This window comes from Mya arenaria, chromosome 13, assembly GCF_026914265.1.
Source record: "Mya arenaria isolate MELC-2E11 chromosome 13, ASM2691426v1".
NCBI classification, from domain to species: domain Eukaryota; kingdom Metazoa; phylum Mollusca; class Bivalvia; order Myida; family Myidae; genus Mya; species Mya arenaria.
Window position 1 is genome coordinate 62,296,663 of NC_069134.1, and position 16,989 is coordinate 62,313,651.

A 16,989-nucleotide genomic window follows, 5' to 3' on the forward strand; every position below is an offset into this window, starting at 1 on the left:
GAACTTAATAAAAACGTATTAACGGGCTATAGGCTATAGCCTATAGTACCGCAAATCGAAATCAGGTATCGTCAGATCTACTTTTTGAAATGACATGTTAAAAATATGAATGCGTCGGGGTTAAAAAATGTTACGTATGGTTTCATGCGTCTTTAGCCAATATTGAGTTCCATTTAATTCACTTGCGAGATGAAAGCAATGTTCGTAGATCTTAGTACATATAGGTTTATCAGTTACTGTTATATAACTAGCTAATTGAAAAAAAAATCATCCATTTACATTACATATTCTTAGGTAATGAGAAGCACCAATCGGTAACAGATTTGGGCCACTCAAAATATTAATTGGTTTCGTTTTTCATTTCCTGTGTACCGAATTGTAAAAATGTAAAATCATGGATGTCGCGCCTACAGCCTTTCAACGCTTTCAGCGCTTTTATTAACAATGTCCAGAGCCTACCGATTTCAGCTTCATCTTATTAAATACCGACCTCCCTCGTACTACTGAGAATGGCTTAATTAAAGATGCATGCTGCATTCCAAATATAGCATTCCTATCTTTATTACAAAATCAATAGAAGCCGGCACAAGATGGATTTGTATGACTTCTATTACAATCGCGTTACGAAACACGCTGTTGTTCAGTCGATCGATCAGCACTTTGTTTACCAAATGTACAGCTTTAGGTGTATTGCCATTAAATTCATATATTATTTAGAGTTATATATAAATGCCATTTTGAATTGGCCAATTTACCCCTGAGTGACCTTTTAAGAAGAATCGTAATTACCACGCGTATAGTATTCATCTCTGTTCAATATTCTGACGAACATTTTTTCTTGAGCACAAGACTTCTTGAGAAAAAACTCATTATAAATTTGACTCAAGTACAGTTTTTCTATCAACTGTTGACCAAATATTAGTACCAGCATAATCTATGAAAGAATGCCCTCTCAAAAACTAGTAGAACATATAAAAGATGAAGTAAACTCATGCTTTTTCGTTTTGCGATAAGATGAGTTGAGACTGGGATTTAATGTTGGCTTATGTATCTTTGCGATATTTGGTCCTTTTGTATTTTCAATCAGTTTTAAGACACGACCCCAGTCAGCCATTAAGGTATCCGACCCACAAAATATGTCATTTACGTCCGATTAAAGTTGAAAAAAGAGGAGCAAAAATACAAACTGTAAAATTGAACCCCGTTGGCTCGAACTCCCAAAAACTCGAGCCTCTGAAAATTCGAGCCATGCGTGAATGCTTAATATATATTTGTTTTCTTAGAATGCGACCAAAAAGTGTATTTTCGAACACCTCAATATTTCTGTCACCTGCTGTTAAAATTGTTACTTTTTAAACGCTTATGATAACTTGATAATTCCATGTACACTGTATGAAATATGGTGTTAATGAATGACGTAAGGGTCCATGAGGATAGTCCCGTGCCCGTGCTCCCTCTTACGGGGCAAATAAAAGGTATCCTTAATGCCTCAAAGAGAAAAAAAACAACATACTGGTTAATGTTATTATGGTAATCATGAATCTGGGTTAACAACAGGTTATCGTACTGCTTTCATAATTATTCGGTTAAATTAGCACAAATGACCCGCACCTGTCGGTTTTAAAAATATGCCCCACAGTTTTCAGGTGTCTGTTGAATTTCAAAAGCAACATTAACCGCATTAAAGTTCACAAATGGTTATTCACTGGGTAATGAAGGTATCAGATAGCTAAACTTTGGAATTTCTGGTGACCGCATATGGGTTTGTTTTCATTTTATAGGTAAATTATATATATGCAAAATAAAATACTGGAAATAATATTACAAACATTATGTTTTGCCTTGAAAGAATGCGAAACAGGTCATTTTCTAGGCGACTATAATTGAATTGCTTGTTTATGTCCCCGCCCGCCCCCCTCTTTCTTCGCCATCCCTTAAATTGTATTAACTCGAATTAAAAATGTGAACTAGGGTTTGTATTTCCGTATCGGTCCGGTACTGTCCGGGATTTGTGTTTATTCATGCCTGCGGTTCCGGTGTATAACATTCACATGTTAAAAAGGATTAATACGATATTGTTCGTGGTAAATTTGCCTAGCAACTCATGTTTATGGTCCATTATGCGATAAGAAAAGCACGAACACATATTTAACGATGAAAAAGTCATCTGAAAAAAGGGTCACCCAACCCCAATGTGAAAAAATGTGGATGAAAATCTAGTAATTAATTTCCATTGGCCTTATAGATCCTATAAACGATGCTAGGGACTTTGACAATGTTGCACTTCTCATTTCAAACAAAGAAACGTCAAATAAAAAAAAATTGTTCTTCTGGGTTCCGTTCCAATATTAATAATAAGGCTTTATATTGCAAGTTCCAGGCTTACCCCGTTTTTTGTGTGTAAACTTCGTTTCAATAAAATTATTGCATGACCATTTATCGTATATATTCTAACCATTACTTTGTAGGGACTCGCTCGCGATTTTGGAGAAATAAATAGTTTTCTCGGTAATGCATCTGGAAACACTTGTTTTATAATTAATTTACGCTTTGATATCGAAACTGCAGGGGGAAAATACAATTATAGAATAAAAAAGTATTTTGGTTTAAGTGCGGTGCGAACAAACTCCGGTAGTCACGAAAAAAAGTAGAAAACGAATAATAAAGTGCTTCGAACATACAAGTTCTATGTGTAAATTATACCCTCAATCCAGCATGAAGACATGCAACTTAATACCTTAACTTAAGATGATATTTCTTGATTCTCAATCTTAAAATCAATACATCAACACATGTAGCCTTGCTTCTAATCGATTAACCGGAACCCGTTTCCCTAATAAATCGAGTGAAAATTACATGTAAACAGTGGAAGAACTGCTCGATTAACTAAATAAATATTGAAACGAAGAGGAATAAAATGGACCCGTAGGCTTTTGTGACAACGAAACTATCATCACTTGCTTTTCATTTGTGTGCTAGATCCAACTATTGTCTTGAATAATCAATGCTTTCTTATGACAACTTTTAGCCAGCTGTTTAAATCACATCAATAGTTTTATCATACATTCCTTGTGACATATGCCGCCATGTGATTCATGATATAATTTAAACGAAATAGCAAAGTGTTTTCCGATGAAAGCCAATATCATTTATATATTTTGATATTGTACATCAAATATGTTTCGCACATACATTTGGTACTTCAGTTAAATATTATTGTATCCAATTATGCAAAGCTACAGATAAGGGAAACGACATTTCCACAAGTAGAAACCATTCATTTCTGGCATTTAAAACACAGCCAAATGTGTTTAAATCACATCGCTTCTGTGTGATCCAACTATGTGTAAATAGAAGCACATCCTTAACAGTACCAACCATACAATTGCATTTTGATACAGTTTATCACGTTAGAATAATTAGATTCGATCAACTGATTTAAAATCTTACCCCTCTTTCACTGACGCCATTTCTTGAATTGGTGACCTTCTTATATTTTCGATACAGTTTTAGATTTCTAGAAATATGTCTCAAAACAAACTGTCCAACAAACAAAACCACATTCACTGGATATATCTCCCAATCGTTACGTCATTACATTCTAACTCGCCGTACTCCTCACATCTGAGGATATTACTAAACCATCCCAGACATAATGTAAATGCAATATCGTTGAAGGATATCTCGTATTAATTCAATACATCACTTGACCTACTAGAACAAAACATGTATCATTCAACATTACATCTATACTCCAGAAAAAAGCCTATAAAACTCAGGCAAGAATGCTTGAGCAGTATGGAATGAAAACAACACATTAGTTCACTGCAGTGTGTGTAATAAATCAAGGTCGTGTGCTTCCCCAGAATGTCTGTAGTCTGTAGCTCCAATATTCCACTGTTTGCTTGCTGTTATGTTTATTGATAAAATTCCTTCGAGGGAATTGTCCGTCTCTTGGCGGTCGTATAGAACTAATAATGTGAACTGATGCCGTTCTCTGAGACGTCATAAATGTTCCAAAGAAGGGTTATATTACATATTCAGTAACAAAAGAAAGATAGAAGCGTTGCAAATACAAGAAATACTTGCGACTTACGAGTATGTTGCTGTTTCACCATGTTGAATGTTTTTATTTTCTAGATTTAAATAGCCATTACTGCCTTTAATTATCAATTTATATCGATGGCATTTAAATTCGTGTAAACAGATTTGTAATGCACTCTTCATAATAAGTGAATACCGCCATTTTGAACAGGCCCGTATGTTCATTTGATCTTTTAAACAAAAACATGTTTTGTAAAATAAAAGTTATTGATATTATCTTTTGAAGCTGTATCTGTTATTTATAGCTGTTTTTGTATTCCAAAGTATATTAACAACAAAAAGATACAGCTTTATTCTATAGTTATAACATCAAACAACTTCTTGTAAATATACAGCTGCAACTGGATTTCTGGGCGGCATATTTTTTACGTATAGTCACAGCTGTATTTCATAGCTGTAGCAATACTTTGGAATACAACAACAGCTATAAATAACAGCTATTTCGTTTAGTATACAGCAACTGTTTTTTTTATAAATAAACAGTTATAGATATAAATATACAGCTGTAGATGTAAATAACAACTGTAGGTACAAAAATACAGCTGTAGCTTTAAATAATACCTTAAGTTATAAATAACAGCTTTATCTATACATATACAGCTGTAGCTAGACAATAACGGTTGAAGGTATAAATATACAGCTGTGGCTATGCATAACAACTTTTAGTTTAAATATACAGCTGTAGATATGAATAAGAATTATAGCTTTGAATATACAGCTGTAGCTAAAAGTAACAGCTGTAGCTATGAATAACTGCTGTGGCTATGAACAACAGCTGTGGCTATAAATATAGAGCTGTGGATATGATAAACAGCTGTAGCTATAAATATACAGCTGCATCTACAGAATAGCTGTAGCTATAAACATTCAGTTGTAGCTATGATTAACAGCTGTAGCTATAAATAACAGCTATATATCTACAAATATACATATGTATCTAAGAATAACAGCTGTAGTTAGAAATATACATATGTAGCTATAAATAACAGCTGTAGATATAAATATACAGCTGTAGATATAAATATACATCTGAAGATATAAATATACAGCTGTAGATATAAATATACATCTGAAGATATAAATATACAGCTGTAGATATAAATATACAGTTGTAGATATAAATATACATCTGAAGATATAAATATACAGCTGTAGATATAAATATACATCTGAAGATATAAATATACAGCTGTAGATATAAATATACATCTGAAGATATAAATATACAGTTGTAGATATAAATATACAGCTGTAGATATAAATATACATCTGAAGACATAAATATACAGCTGTACCTATGTTTGATACGTCACTGTTGTCATATTGAGACTTTTGAGCCATATGTGATAGATTGAACATCATAGTGTGGGTTTCCAGACGACGTGGTTTTCCACGGGGGTTAGGGGGGGGCACAATATATACAAATATTTCGTCTCTTGTTGCTCATACAGAGCTAATAATACAAAGAACAGTGTCTATACGATGCACCTAAATGTCAAAAACGTTCCTTACATTGTCAAAATCATTGTAGAACATTCCAAGGAACTTCACAAACAAGTCAGGGTTAAGATCAATGTGATTACTATTGATAAAAAATGACTGGACTGAACTAGTCACAAATTGATTACTGAAGACTTTAAACAAAGCTAACTTTACTATTTATTCATCATGTTAAATGATACATGGCGCACTATACGCCGCTTACGGAGCCCCGCCTTCGGTCTTTTACTAGAGTTTGATTGAGAGTTCAGTTTTTTAAAACTCTTTGACAAAAATGTTCATGAAACAGCCGCCTGATGTAGCACTGCCACAACATCATTTTTGAAAGAGGTTTGTCGAAGTGTTTGAGGAAACTAATCACCAAATCAAACTCAGGTTATAAAACGACAGCGGGGCTCTTTAATCGGCAAAGACTGCCCTTTGTTTCATTAAAAATGGTAAAGAAAAATAAAAGTTATCTTTATTTTAAGTGATCATTCAAAGCAAAATGTTGACTTCCGACGTAGCATTTGTAACGTAATTCATCACGTGGTATACACACACTGAATACTGGTTTAGGCGAGTGTCTGGACAATGCATTTAAATTGCAGTGTCAAGGTCATTGACCAAATCAATATAACAATCGAAGGAAATGCCAATTGGCGATTAAACAAAGAAGTCAGGGTTTCCCCAGAAAAATCATTACAATCCATAATGCTCAAGATAACAAAGCTGTGGGTTTAAATATTTAAAATCGTGTCACTTCCTGACAACGTGCGTATATCAGGGTGAGGAATCACGTGACTTCAAAGGGGTTCTCACATGGATCACCACGGGTCACAACAGATGTAAACAAACAAGAAGTGATGTTGATTTCCAAATAACCGTGTGAAAATATTTCTTAGCCTATAAAAACCTATGCTATTTTCTGCTTCTATTGTAGATTTGTGAGTATTATAATGATGCAATCCTTGGCCAAATTTTCAGCGTCGTTCTACAAAATTACGTTAAGTTCAAAAGTTGCCCAAGGATTTAAATACAAGCAAGTCACGTGACTTGAGAATAAGTTTAAAGATGGACAAAGTATATTTTTGACATTAGTGTATTATATCCCTGCATTTGTGCGTGTGCCTTTATGGTCACCAGTTTAAATTAAGCAACCACTCCCTGGACATAAGCACTGAACTCACAAACATTCTTAATTATATATGTGCTGTTGTGTTTATGTGGACAACCCTCCAGTTAGCATGCCGCAGAATCACTCTGATATAAATATACATTACTGTTTAAAGTGACACTCTTATTCAAAATCTATGCATGCACATGTTTAACAAACATAAATTTTGAGTGATAAAACTACTTACCAAATAATACATTAATGGAAAATATTAATTACTGATAACAAGATTATAACCGTGTATTTAATAACTGAAAACACAAAATTATTAAATGATTGTTGAGTGCCAAAAGATTAACAGTGATCTACTGTAGTCTATTAAGGTAGACATACCATTTTTTTGCACCTTTCTTTCAAATAAAACTCGGTATCCTTCATAAGAACCATGGTTTTCGACATTTATCCATCATTTTTGATATATAAAACAATTGTATTAATTGTGGTAAATCTTATTTGGGAGTAAGAGTGCATCTTTAAGGAGTGCAGATATTTACAAGTCACAGATTTCCCTGAAAATTCACACGGACCTGGATTCAATATAGTCTTTAAATAAACAAAAATATTTTATCGAGGTTTAAAGTCGATATCATATCAATTCTCTATCGATAACAAACACTTTCATTTTCTATTTACACCATTTTAAAGCCAATATTGCAATGAAAAGTTATTTTCAGAAATTCATCTACTCGTATATCAGACAAAAAAATATAAAAAAAACTTGTTTATCGATGATACGTCTAACAATACTTGTTTATCAATGATACATCTAATTGTCTAGACGATGCAACTAAATGCCATGCTGCAGCGACCGCGTCAAGGCCATTGTCCGAATCAATATAACATTCCAAGGAACTGCAAATAGGCGCTCGAACAAACAAGTCAGGTTTCTCCCTCCGAGAAATATCGATAACATCCATACAAAAGACTGTGGTGCTGTAATATTTACAAATGGGTTTCTTTATTACAATTTGTAACGCGTGAGAAAAATCGCCGTACTGTTCATGAAAACATGTCAAATGGGTTCAAATTTTATACCGCTCCAACTCTAATCCAACCCATCGGCATTCGCTAGTTCATTGCTCTCCATGTACATGATGTCTTTTACAATCAGAAGTCTCTTTACAACTCTTTAAACATGATTTCTTTGATCGCTTTTGATGAGCAGTTGAACATGAAACTGTTTTTATATGCCAAAATAAAATAATTTGTAGTTTCACAGCTAGGCTCTGGTATATAGTTCATAGATTCGTTGTTTACCCTTTACTGATACTAGTTAGTTGACATGAAGTGATATTTTAATGATTAGGAATGTGCGGAGCAAACGAGCCCTTCTTAATCATTAAAATATTACTTCAGGTCACCTAAATGTCTAAGAATAAAACCTCATTGGCTGACACATTGTCAGCGCAAAATCTGACGCATGCCATGTGTATCAGATGAATTGCAGTGGGCGGACCTTTAAAAAACCGCTAAAATTGACATTCTTAACGATTAAACCTACTACTAATTGCTTGCCATCTGCAATTTCATTGGCTGTAAATGTAGGTTGTGTTCTTAATTATAACTATGGTATTTGTGTTATTTAAGGAGATAGTACCATGGTACAGTTTCTTGTGTTCGTTAACTCTGATAAATGACAATTCATGGACACAAACAGACGCGGCAAAAATCTGTTTGTTACCAGTAACCAGACCGAGCCTTAATGTTTGCCGCCAAAACTTGTAAGACACCTCTTATCATTATTGTTTTTATCCGTTCTGAAAACTCATTTCGGTTGTTTCTGAAGCCAACAAGACGCTCGAATTGACTGTTTTTTAAAGATGGTTTAGTTAACATTGAACCAGACAAAACAGAGATGGTTTTTTTGTTAAAATAAACAAATGCCACAACTACTCCAAGAAACTTAAAACGAATTTCTTCCTACCTACACTAGTTTCGGGAAATGAAATCGAACACGAAGAAATACTGTATAAGCATACATGATGTAACCACAGAACTGAGAACTATTATACTAGGTCCGGACCGCCCGAAAATATGATATGGACCGCAGACGTTATAAACTAGGTTTTTTTTATTAAAATTCACTGATATACGGACCGATCGACTTAAAATGTACATGCAAGGGACACATTTATGTAAGGTATAATATTAGCTAATAGGAAGAAGCTTTTGATTACAGTTTTATATTTGTTTAATATGCCAACTAAAGAACACTACAGATTCCATAGACCTTAAGTAGCCTCAAGTTTCATTAATCAAAACACATTGCAGTGTTATTCAATATTATATTTTGACTGATAGAAACATCCAAAGAAATCTTTGATAAAGAACAGATAGGGAGCCAATTTCCTCTATGGCTTTTTCTAAACATGAAACCTCTTCACATTGATACAAAACAGAAACAGATATTCTTTTAGACAATAAATATATGATATCCCCTCCCTTGAGTAAATTAGGATAGATAGATGTTCGATGTGCTACACATGTGTTTTATTTTTGGTGATCATATCTGATGTTAAGGGTACTCGCGTAGACTCAGACTCAGAAAAGCATTTTTATAAAGGAACAAAAAAATCATATTTATTCCATTTCTTTTACAAAAAATATATGTAAATAATAGTTAAACATTCAAATACTGATATATTTCAGCAAATTCACCATTAATGCTTTTATAGAAGGAAAATTAAAATGGAATGAAGTTTTGCCATAATGAGTTTTGAGTCTGAGCTCAGACTTGAGACTGTTCGTAATCACTGCCCCTGGGTCCTTTTCTGAATCTGAGTGTTGACTTGGACCTAAATGTTTTTTCTCAGTCTGAGTATAGACTTGGACTAATGCCCTTTCCAGAGTCTGAGTCTACACTTGGACTTATGTGCTTTTCTGAGTCCGAGTCTATACTTGGACTTATGCTCTTTTCTGAGTCTGAGTCTAGACTTGGACTTGTGTGCTTTTCTGAGTCAGAGTCTGAGTCTATACTTGGAATTTTGTGTTTTTCTGAGTCTGAGTCTACACTTGGACTTATGTGCTTTTCTGAGTCCGAGTCTATACTTGGACTTATGCTCTTTTCTGAGTCTGAGTCTAGACTTGGACTTGTGTGCTTTTCTGAGTCAGAGTCTGAGTCTATACTTGGAATTTTGTGTTTTTCTGAGTCTGAGTCTATACTTGGACTTATGTGCTTTTGTGAGTCTGAGTCTATACTTGGACTTATGTGCTTTTGTGAGTCTGAGTCTATACTTGGACTTATGTGCTTTTGTGAGTCTGAGTCTATACTTGGACTTATGTGCTTTTGTGATTCTGAGTCTATACTTGGACTTATGTGCTTTTGTGAGTCTGAGTCTATACTTGGACTTATGTGCTTTTGTGATTCTGAGTCTAGATTTGGGCTTACATGTATGTGCTTTTCTGAGTCTGAGTCTAGACTTGGAATTGAGACTGTTCGTAATCATGACCCCTCAGCTCCACTGTGAGCTTCTTTGTGAATCAATGGATCGTGATTTCCACGTCTGTGATGAAGTATGCTTTCCGTGTTTGAACTGATATCACGACGCTAAATATTAATGAGCACATGCCAAACTCGTTTTTAATTAACAGGCAGTCAATATAATTTACAAAAACACATTGGCACTTGTTTATTAATGGACTTTTATGGCATTGCTTATGACGATTTCCTTCATCAAACGACGGTAAAAAATGACATGCTGGGCAATATGAGTCCCTTGGCAATTCACTATGATTTTTAATTAACTGTTAACGACATTATCATATGATACAAAACATCTCACTGCATTACAGATTAGTGATTTGTTTTTCTTTGATATTCATTTTAGCTCGTCTGGTGTTCAAAGAAAACAGGGTGTATTGGTGCACTTGCTTTTTTCGTCCTCGTTTTGCATAATTTTAATCTACTAAGATTCATATAAGATATTTCGCCTTATTATCAAATTCACATTAACGTTGCAATCTTATTAACGTTTTTAAATAAAGTGGTACTATTTCAAACCGTAGTACACCATACATCCCATTTTGTAACTCAGGTGCATTAATTATTTTAAATTGTCATGTCAAAAAGTAGTTCTGATGATGCCTGATTTCGATTTATCGGACATAAGTCTGTAGGCCTAGGCATACAACCTAAACACCAGTCAAGCATCTTTAAAGAAACTTGCTTCACATGTTGCCAGAGGCAATACACAAATGTTCCGCAAGGCCCGCAACTCTGGCCTGATTATGGTCAAGTTATGCCCACTTTACAGCTGTAAGATATCAGACGACAGGTGTTGTTTGCGCGGTGGCGCTCTTGTTTTCATTAGGAGCTATTCATTAAAATTCAGACACATATTATTGGGTCAAGATTTGAGGACTTGAGCCCTTACAAACCGGTTTAAACCCAAACAGTTATATCTTATTCCGAGTTAAAAGCGCCAGCTACATCAACGGAAGAGAAAAAAGGCTTCCTCTTTTTCCCGCTGGCTGTTTTAAGGCGACAGCCGTAGCCAGTATTTCATTATAGACTGTGCCATTAAACACGATTCGGGCTTTCTGGCTCGTCCCCGATTATGTAGTTTTCACCGAATTACTAATGTTATTAGAACATTATATTAACCACTCTCGTTGGCACGATGTTACGCGAGAGTGTGGTCCTTTGTTGAAGGGGAAACCGGAGTACCCAGATGAAACCCACTTGTCCAGCTTGGTGACCACAAACTAAACTCATATGCGCCCAGGCCAGGAATCGAACCCGGGAATCGAACCCGGGTCGCCTTGGTGCCAAACTTCACAATTGCGCCAACATTAGTCATATCATTAGCACATCTCTACTTAGTTGTAATACTTATTTAAGTGCATAATCTTGGTGTTGCACTTTTGTCATCAAAGGGTTTGTTCACCTTCTGAACATCTGAGCACATGTCTAAATGATAAAGATCAGCTATGTAACGGTGCACAGTTATTGTCAGAATAAGTTCCTTCATCAAATTCTTTGCAGCGCTGGCGCCTTGACAAAACAATAATGAAACACTGACATAAAACAGAAAAGAGAGCTCTTGCATTTCATTTGAGAGGATGGAGGAAAGAGTACGCCAAAATACAAATTGAGTTTTTGATTCTTTGGATTGATTGCTGTCGTTGTGGCCAAGAGAAACAGATGCAAGGCCAATCCTGGTTAATCAATCTTTATTATTAATTGTTTTACTTAATTGGGATTTTTTTTACATTGATTGTGGGTTTTGTTTTGTTGTTTTTTGTTAAAGCTGCAATCTCACAGCTTGTACGTTTTTACAATTTTTGTCTTTGAACGAGCTATTTTTTTGGGAAATGTTTTATGCATTTCAAGCGTTAGTAATGCTTTTAGCCATCAAACATTCATTTTTGAACGGAAATATAAGAAAAACTGCGATTTGTCAGCACTATCACTGGTTTTCAGATATTTACGCCAAAAATGTCTCATTCCAACACAAAAAAAGTTGTCAAAACGGTTAATCTGTGATAGTGCAGCTTTAAAGGATAGATAAGAAAATACTTACATTGATTGGATGATGTGTTGAAGAAAAGAGAAATCTTTATTTATCCTCTGTTCTGACATTGATTTTTGTTTTTAGATTTGTTTGTTTATGTGCGATTTCTCTCTTATTAAAATAAATTTGAATGGTCAAGTATAAAATAATGAATGGCAAATGGACTTTACGTATGGATACTTCCCAACCCTCGCTTGTTGACTTTGGAGGACGTAAACTTCCCTCCTCACCCTTGCGTACCGAATACCCATGTATGTGCTTAATTTGGACTGCCGAGAACGATATTTTGATTTTATTAATGGTTGTGAGTAATAAAGTTTGTCGCCTTTCCAAGTCATTTTGAGAACGGAAATTACAGTTCTGAGGTTACAGTCATTAATCTGGATTGTTCCATATTCTAGAGTGTTTTGTTGGTCTTCGTCCACACATTAACTCCCATCTCGGAACGGTTACAAGCACAATGAGGATAATCGTTCTATACCTACTGTCCAAATAAACGACATTTACTGAACCGTAACAACGTGGTCACATGACAACACAGTGACGTCACCCGTGATCCTCGTGCTTAAATTTATACCTTCGCGCAAGCGCTCGTGTACTATCTGAATGTCTCGGGCTTTGAGCCGCGTTATTACCACTTGTATTTTTGTGAAATTACAACATAGCTAACGACAAAACCCTACATCATGTATGAAGTGTGTATACGATAACTTATATTTGCACCGGAGTCACATATACATACAATCCTTGAATATTTAAAGCTGCACTCCCACAGATTTACCATTTTTACAACTTTTTGTCTTGGAAAGAGCAAATGTTTGCGTAAATATCTGAAAACCAATGACATATGATTGCTGACAAAAACTCAGATCGTAGATTTTCATATTTCCGTTCGAAAATTAATGTTTTATGGCTTAAACCGTTAGTAACGGTTTAAGAAAAATGCATAAAACATCAATTTTTGAACTGAAATATAAAATCTTTGATTTAATTTTTTGTCAGCAGTCTTATATAACTGATTTCCTACGGTTTTCGCAAAAATTGGCTCGTTCGAAGACAACAAATAAAAAAGTTGTCAAAACGTTCAATCTGTGAGAGTGCAGCTTTAAATTCATAGTATGCTTGGCTACAAGGCTTGGCCCTATAGTTTTGCTGTATAACATATATCAATTCATTCAACATGTATTACCAACAGCACCACCACCCCTAAAATCTACAAACCTAAGTTTACATTATTTGTTTATTATTTCAATAACGGGGGAAAAGTTCGCACAAAATGCATCACTTTGGACTAGATATTGATAAAATATTCATAGGGGAGAACCCAAACCCTCCTGCCAACATATTTAACCAAATAATTTTCATTTCTGAGGTCAACTTCTGAATCCGCCCCTGAACCGAATTGTCGAACATAGAGTTGCAAAACAAATATACACTACCCTACATAACTCGTTTAACTATTCCCCTCACCTTTGAGATCGTTTCAGAGGCCATGACCCCTCTTCCCCAGCAGGAGTGTCCGGTCGGTCCGGATCCGGAATTGGACTGTGTTCCCCGGAAGTAGGGTATGTTCTTTCCTCCTCCTCGTCTTCCTCCCCTTCCTCCTCAGAGGCATCAGTGACAACTATGGTCACGTGACGGGTTCCGTTCGGGGATTTCGTGCGTGTCCCATGCTCTGTGCTGAAATGGGAAGAACAATTTACATGAATAATTTTGCTTACGGGTGTCAACGATTCGTCAGCTAAAGACTCTCCTTTTCTGAAAATGATGCTAACGGAAGTGCCGCCGCCCAGAGATGCAGCAAAGCGTCTAGCTTTACACCGAAGGAGGCTAAGATTGCCAGACGAACCTTATAAAGAGCTTAATCAATATATCCAAATGATTATGATAGACAGACAGACGGACGGACGGACGGACGGACGGACGGACCGGACGGACGGACGGGCGGCCAGGCCAGGCAGGAAGGCAGACAGACACGTTTAGGCATGACAGTCACTGCCCACTACTCTACCCTTGTCAAGACTTGTCAAGAAAACACATAATCCAAGCTCAGTAATCATTTCGCCAAGAAAGAGAGGACACAACTTCTCACACAGAAGAAAAATGTCAATACGTGGATTGTTTCCCTTCCATAAGAAGTGGACTTAATAGTTGGTACAGAGAACTTTGATGAAATAATCAAGAGTCGGTTTTGAGATGTATTCAATATGCAACTTAATTCAATATCATGATTATACAAAATTGATATGATCATTGACTGTATTGGATGGTTATTTATAACTCGAAATCCGATACGCTACATCATACTAAGATGCAATTAAGACCAATATTGAATGCCACGCCTTAACTATTATCAAAGTTTTTCATAATTATATGACTGTTTAATTCATTAAGCTAAATCGCTTTTACATGCTGGAGACTATAAAATAGCGAAACGCGTTGTGGAAGAATGTCTTCTTTCTTTCGATAATTACAGTTATATCTTATAATTATGGTAACGCAATTAAGTGGGTCTTTAAAACCGCGCAATGTACTATGTACTTAGAGCATGAAAATTCTTGCTGCTCCGGGGGGGGGGGTCGCATTATTAAACCTGTGTTTAACTCGACCGCCCCTCCCCTCGCCCACTAAAATCGTCCAAGTTTACTTTTAATTACAGTATAGGTAAAAAGAGTAAAATTTACGCCCAAAATGCACCATTTTGGACCATAAATTGTTAAAAAAATTCTTCCCCAAGCCTCCCTCCCAACACTTTAAACCAAATAAATGTTGGTTTTGGAGGAAGGGAATCTTGGATCTGCCTTTGGAAAATGTAATTGCAGTAAATTTGCTGCACCTAATCCCGTTCTATTTTATGTATTATATTATTCTGGTATGCTTTGTTGTTATCGTTTGTTGTCAATAAAAGTTGTCAATAAAAGTGTGTTATTGGTACCTTAAACCAGTATTTTGGCGACTAGGTTTGCTACTATCGTTTCGTACGGATTTCATTGGCAGCGCTTCCAAAGCAGATGAGGGGTAATTTTAAAGCTAATGTTGACAATATAATTATAATGATGGATGGGCTAACGTTTTAATTCCGGTAGTTGAGCCAGAAAATGCCAAGTTTTCCTTTTGATTTCCGCTACAAAACCTTAACCAAGAGTTGATTACGTAAATTATGATTTAATGATTTGTTATTAAGAAACAGAATAATGTTCGTGAGAAGGCATCATTAACCTTCGAAGTTATTAGTGGAATAATTTTATGGTATCTTTTCATGCAACATCACTAGAAACATTGATTACATTTTGATGTTTGTATTAACAAATTCCCACATGAGTTGCATAAGCCCTCCTAGAAACATTCCATTCATGTTTGGCCGACGGAGCCTGGTAAAAATTCCAACCTACATACCCAAGAGGACCGAAAACATAGAAATACAGGTAAACTGCATAAAAGCTGCATAACAGTTTCAACCCGGAAAACAGAGGAAAGAAATTGAGTTGGTAGTAAAACGTTATTTTGGATATCGTTTTTGATAAATTACTATTTTTTGACATTGAAAAATGTTTTGCACGTGTACAAGCATAGGGAGAAAACGTTAATACGCGTCAAGGTTAGAATGTTACCCAACAAGTGTGTTCGGGTGTGAAAACGGTTTACACTAGGCCATGGTTAGAAGCAATCCGACAAGTGTGTTTGGGTGTAAAACTCATTTACACTAGATTATGATTAAAAGTAACCCGACAAATGTGTTTGGATGTAAAACCGGTATACACGAGGCCATGCTTAGAAGCAACGCGAAATGTGCGTTAAGGTGTAAATCAGTTTATACTAGATATTGGTAAGAATGTTACACAACAAGTGTGTTCGGGTGTGAAAACGGTTTACACGAAAACATGGATTGAGTGTAACCAAACAAGTTTGTTAGGGTGTAATATACTAAGCCATGGTAAGAAGCAACCCGAAATGTCTATAAAGGTGTAAAACCGGTATACACTAGACAATGCATGGTAAGAGTGTAATCCGACAAGTATGTTTGGGTGTCAAACCGGTATACACTAGGCCATGCATGGTAAGAGTGTAATCCGACAAGTATGTTTGGGTGTCAAACCGGTATACACTAGACAATGCATGGTAAGAGTGTAATCCGACAAGTATGTTTGGGTGTCAAACCGGTATACACAAGGCCATGCATGGTAAGAGTTTAATCCGACAAGTATGTTTGGGTGTCAAACCGGTATACACTAGACAATGCATGGTAAGAGTGTAATCCGACAAGTATGTTTGGGTGTAAAACCGTTATACACTAGACAATGCATGGTAAGAGTGTAATCCGACAAGTATGTTTGGGTGTCAAACCGGTATACACTAGACAATGCATGGTAAGAGTGTAATCCGACAAGTATGTTTGGGTGTAAAACCGGTATACACTAGACAATGCATGGTAAGAGTGTAATCCGACAAGTATGTTTGGGTGTCAAACCGGTATACACAAGGCCATGCATGGTAAGAGTGTAATCCGACAAGTGTGTTTGGGTGTCAAACCGGTATACACTAGGCCATGCATGGTAAGAGTGTAATCCGACAAGCATGTTTAGGTGTCAAACCGGTATACACTAGGGCATGGTTATAAGTAATCCGACAAGTATGTTTGGGTGTCAAACCGGTATACACTAGACAATGCATGGTAACAGTGTAATCCGACAAGTGTGTTTGGGTGTAAAACCGGTA

The 16,989-nt window shown here is 35.8% G+C and overlaps 2 protein-coding genes across 5 annotated transcripts in view; both read right to left on the reverse strand.

Annotated features, from left to right (window-relative positions):
* Positions 1-3,932, reverse strand: part of LOC128213444 (uncharacterized) — a 33,353-nt gene extending 29,421 nt beyond the window's left edge. The window contains exon 1 of the mRNA XM_052919141.1: positions 3,451-3,932. The gene's annotated coding sequence lies outside the window, so the exon portion shown is untranslated. The remainder of the gene's footprint in view (positions 1-3,450) is intronic.
* LOC128213446 (uncharacterized) overlaps positions 1-16,989 on the reverse strand; it is a 57,386-nt gene that overhangs the window by 14,808 nt on the left and 25,589 nt on the right. For all 4 annotated transcript variants that reach the window (XM_052919143.1, XM_052919144.1, XM_052919145.1 and 1 more), the window contains exon 3: positions 13,744-13,953. In XM_052919143.1, coding sequence (XP_052775103.1) covers positions 13,744-13,953 — 210 coding nt within the window. The remainder of the gene's footprint in view (positions 1-13,743; positions 13,954-16,989) is intronic.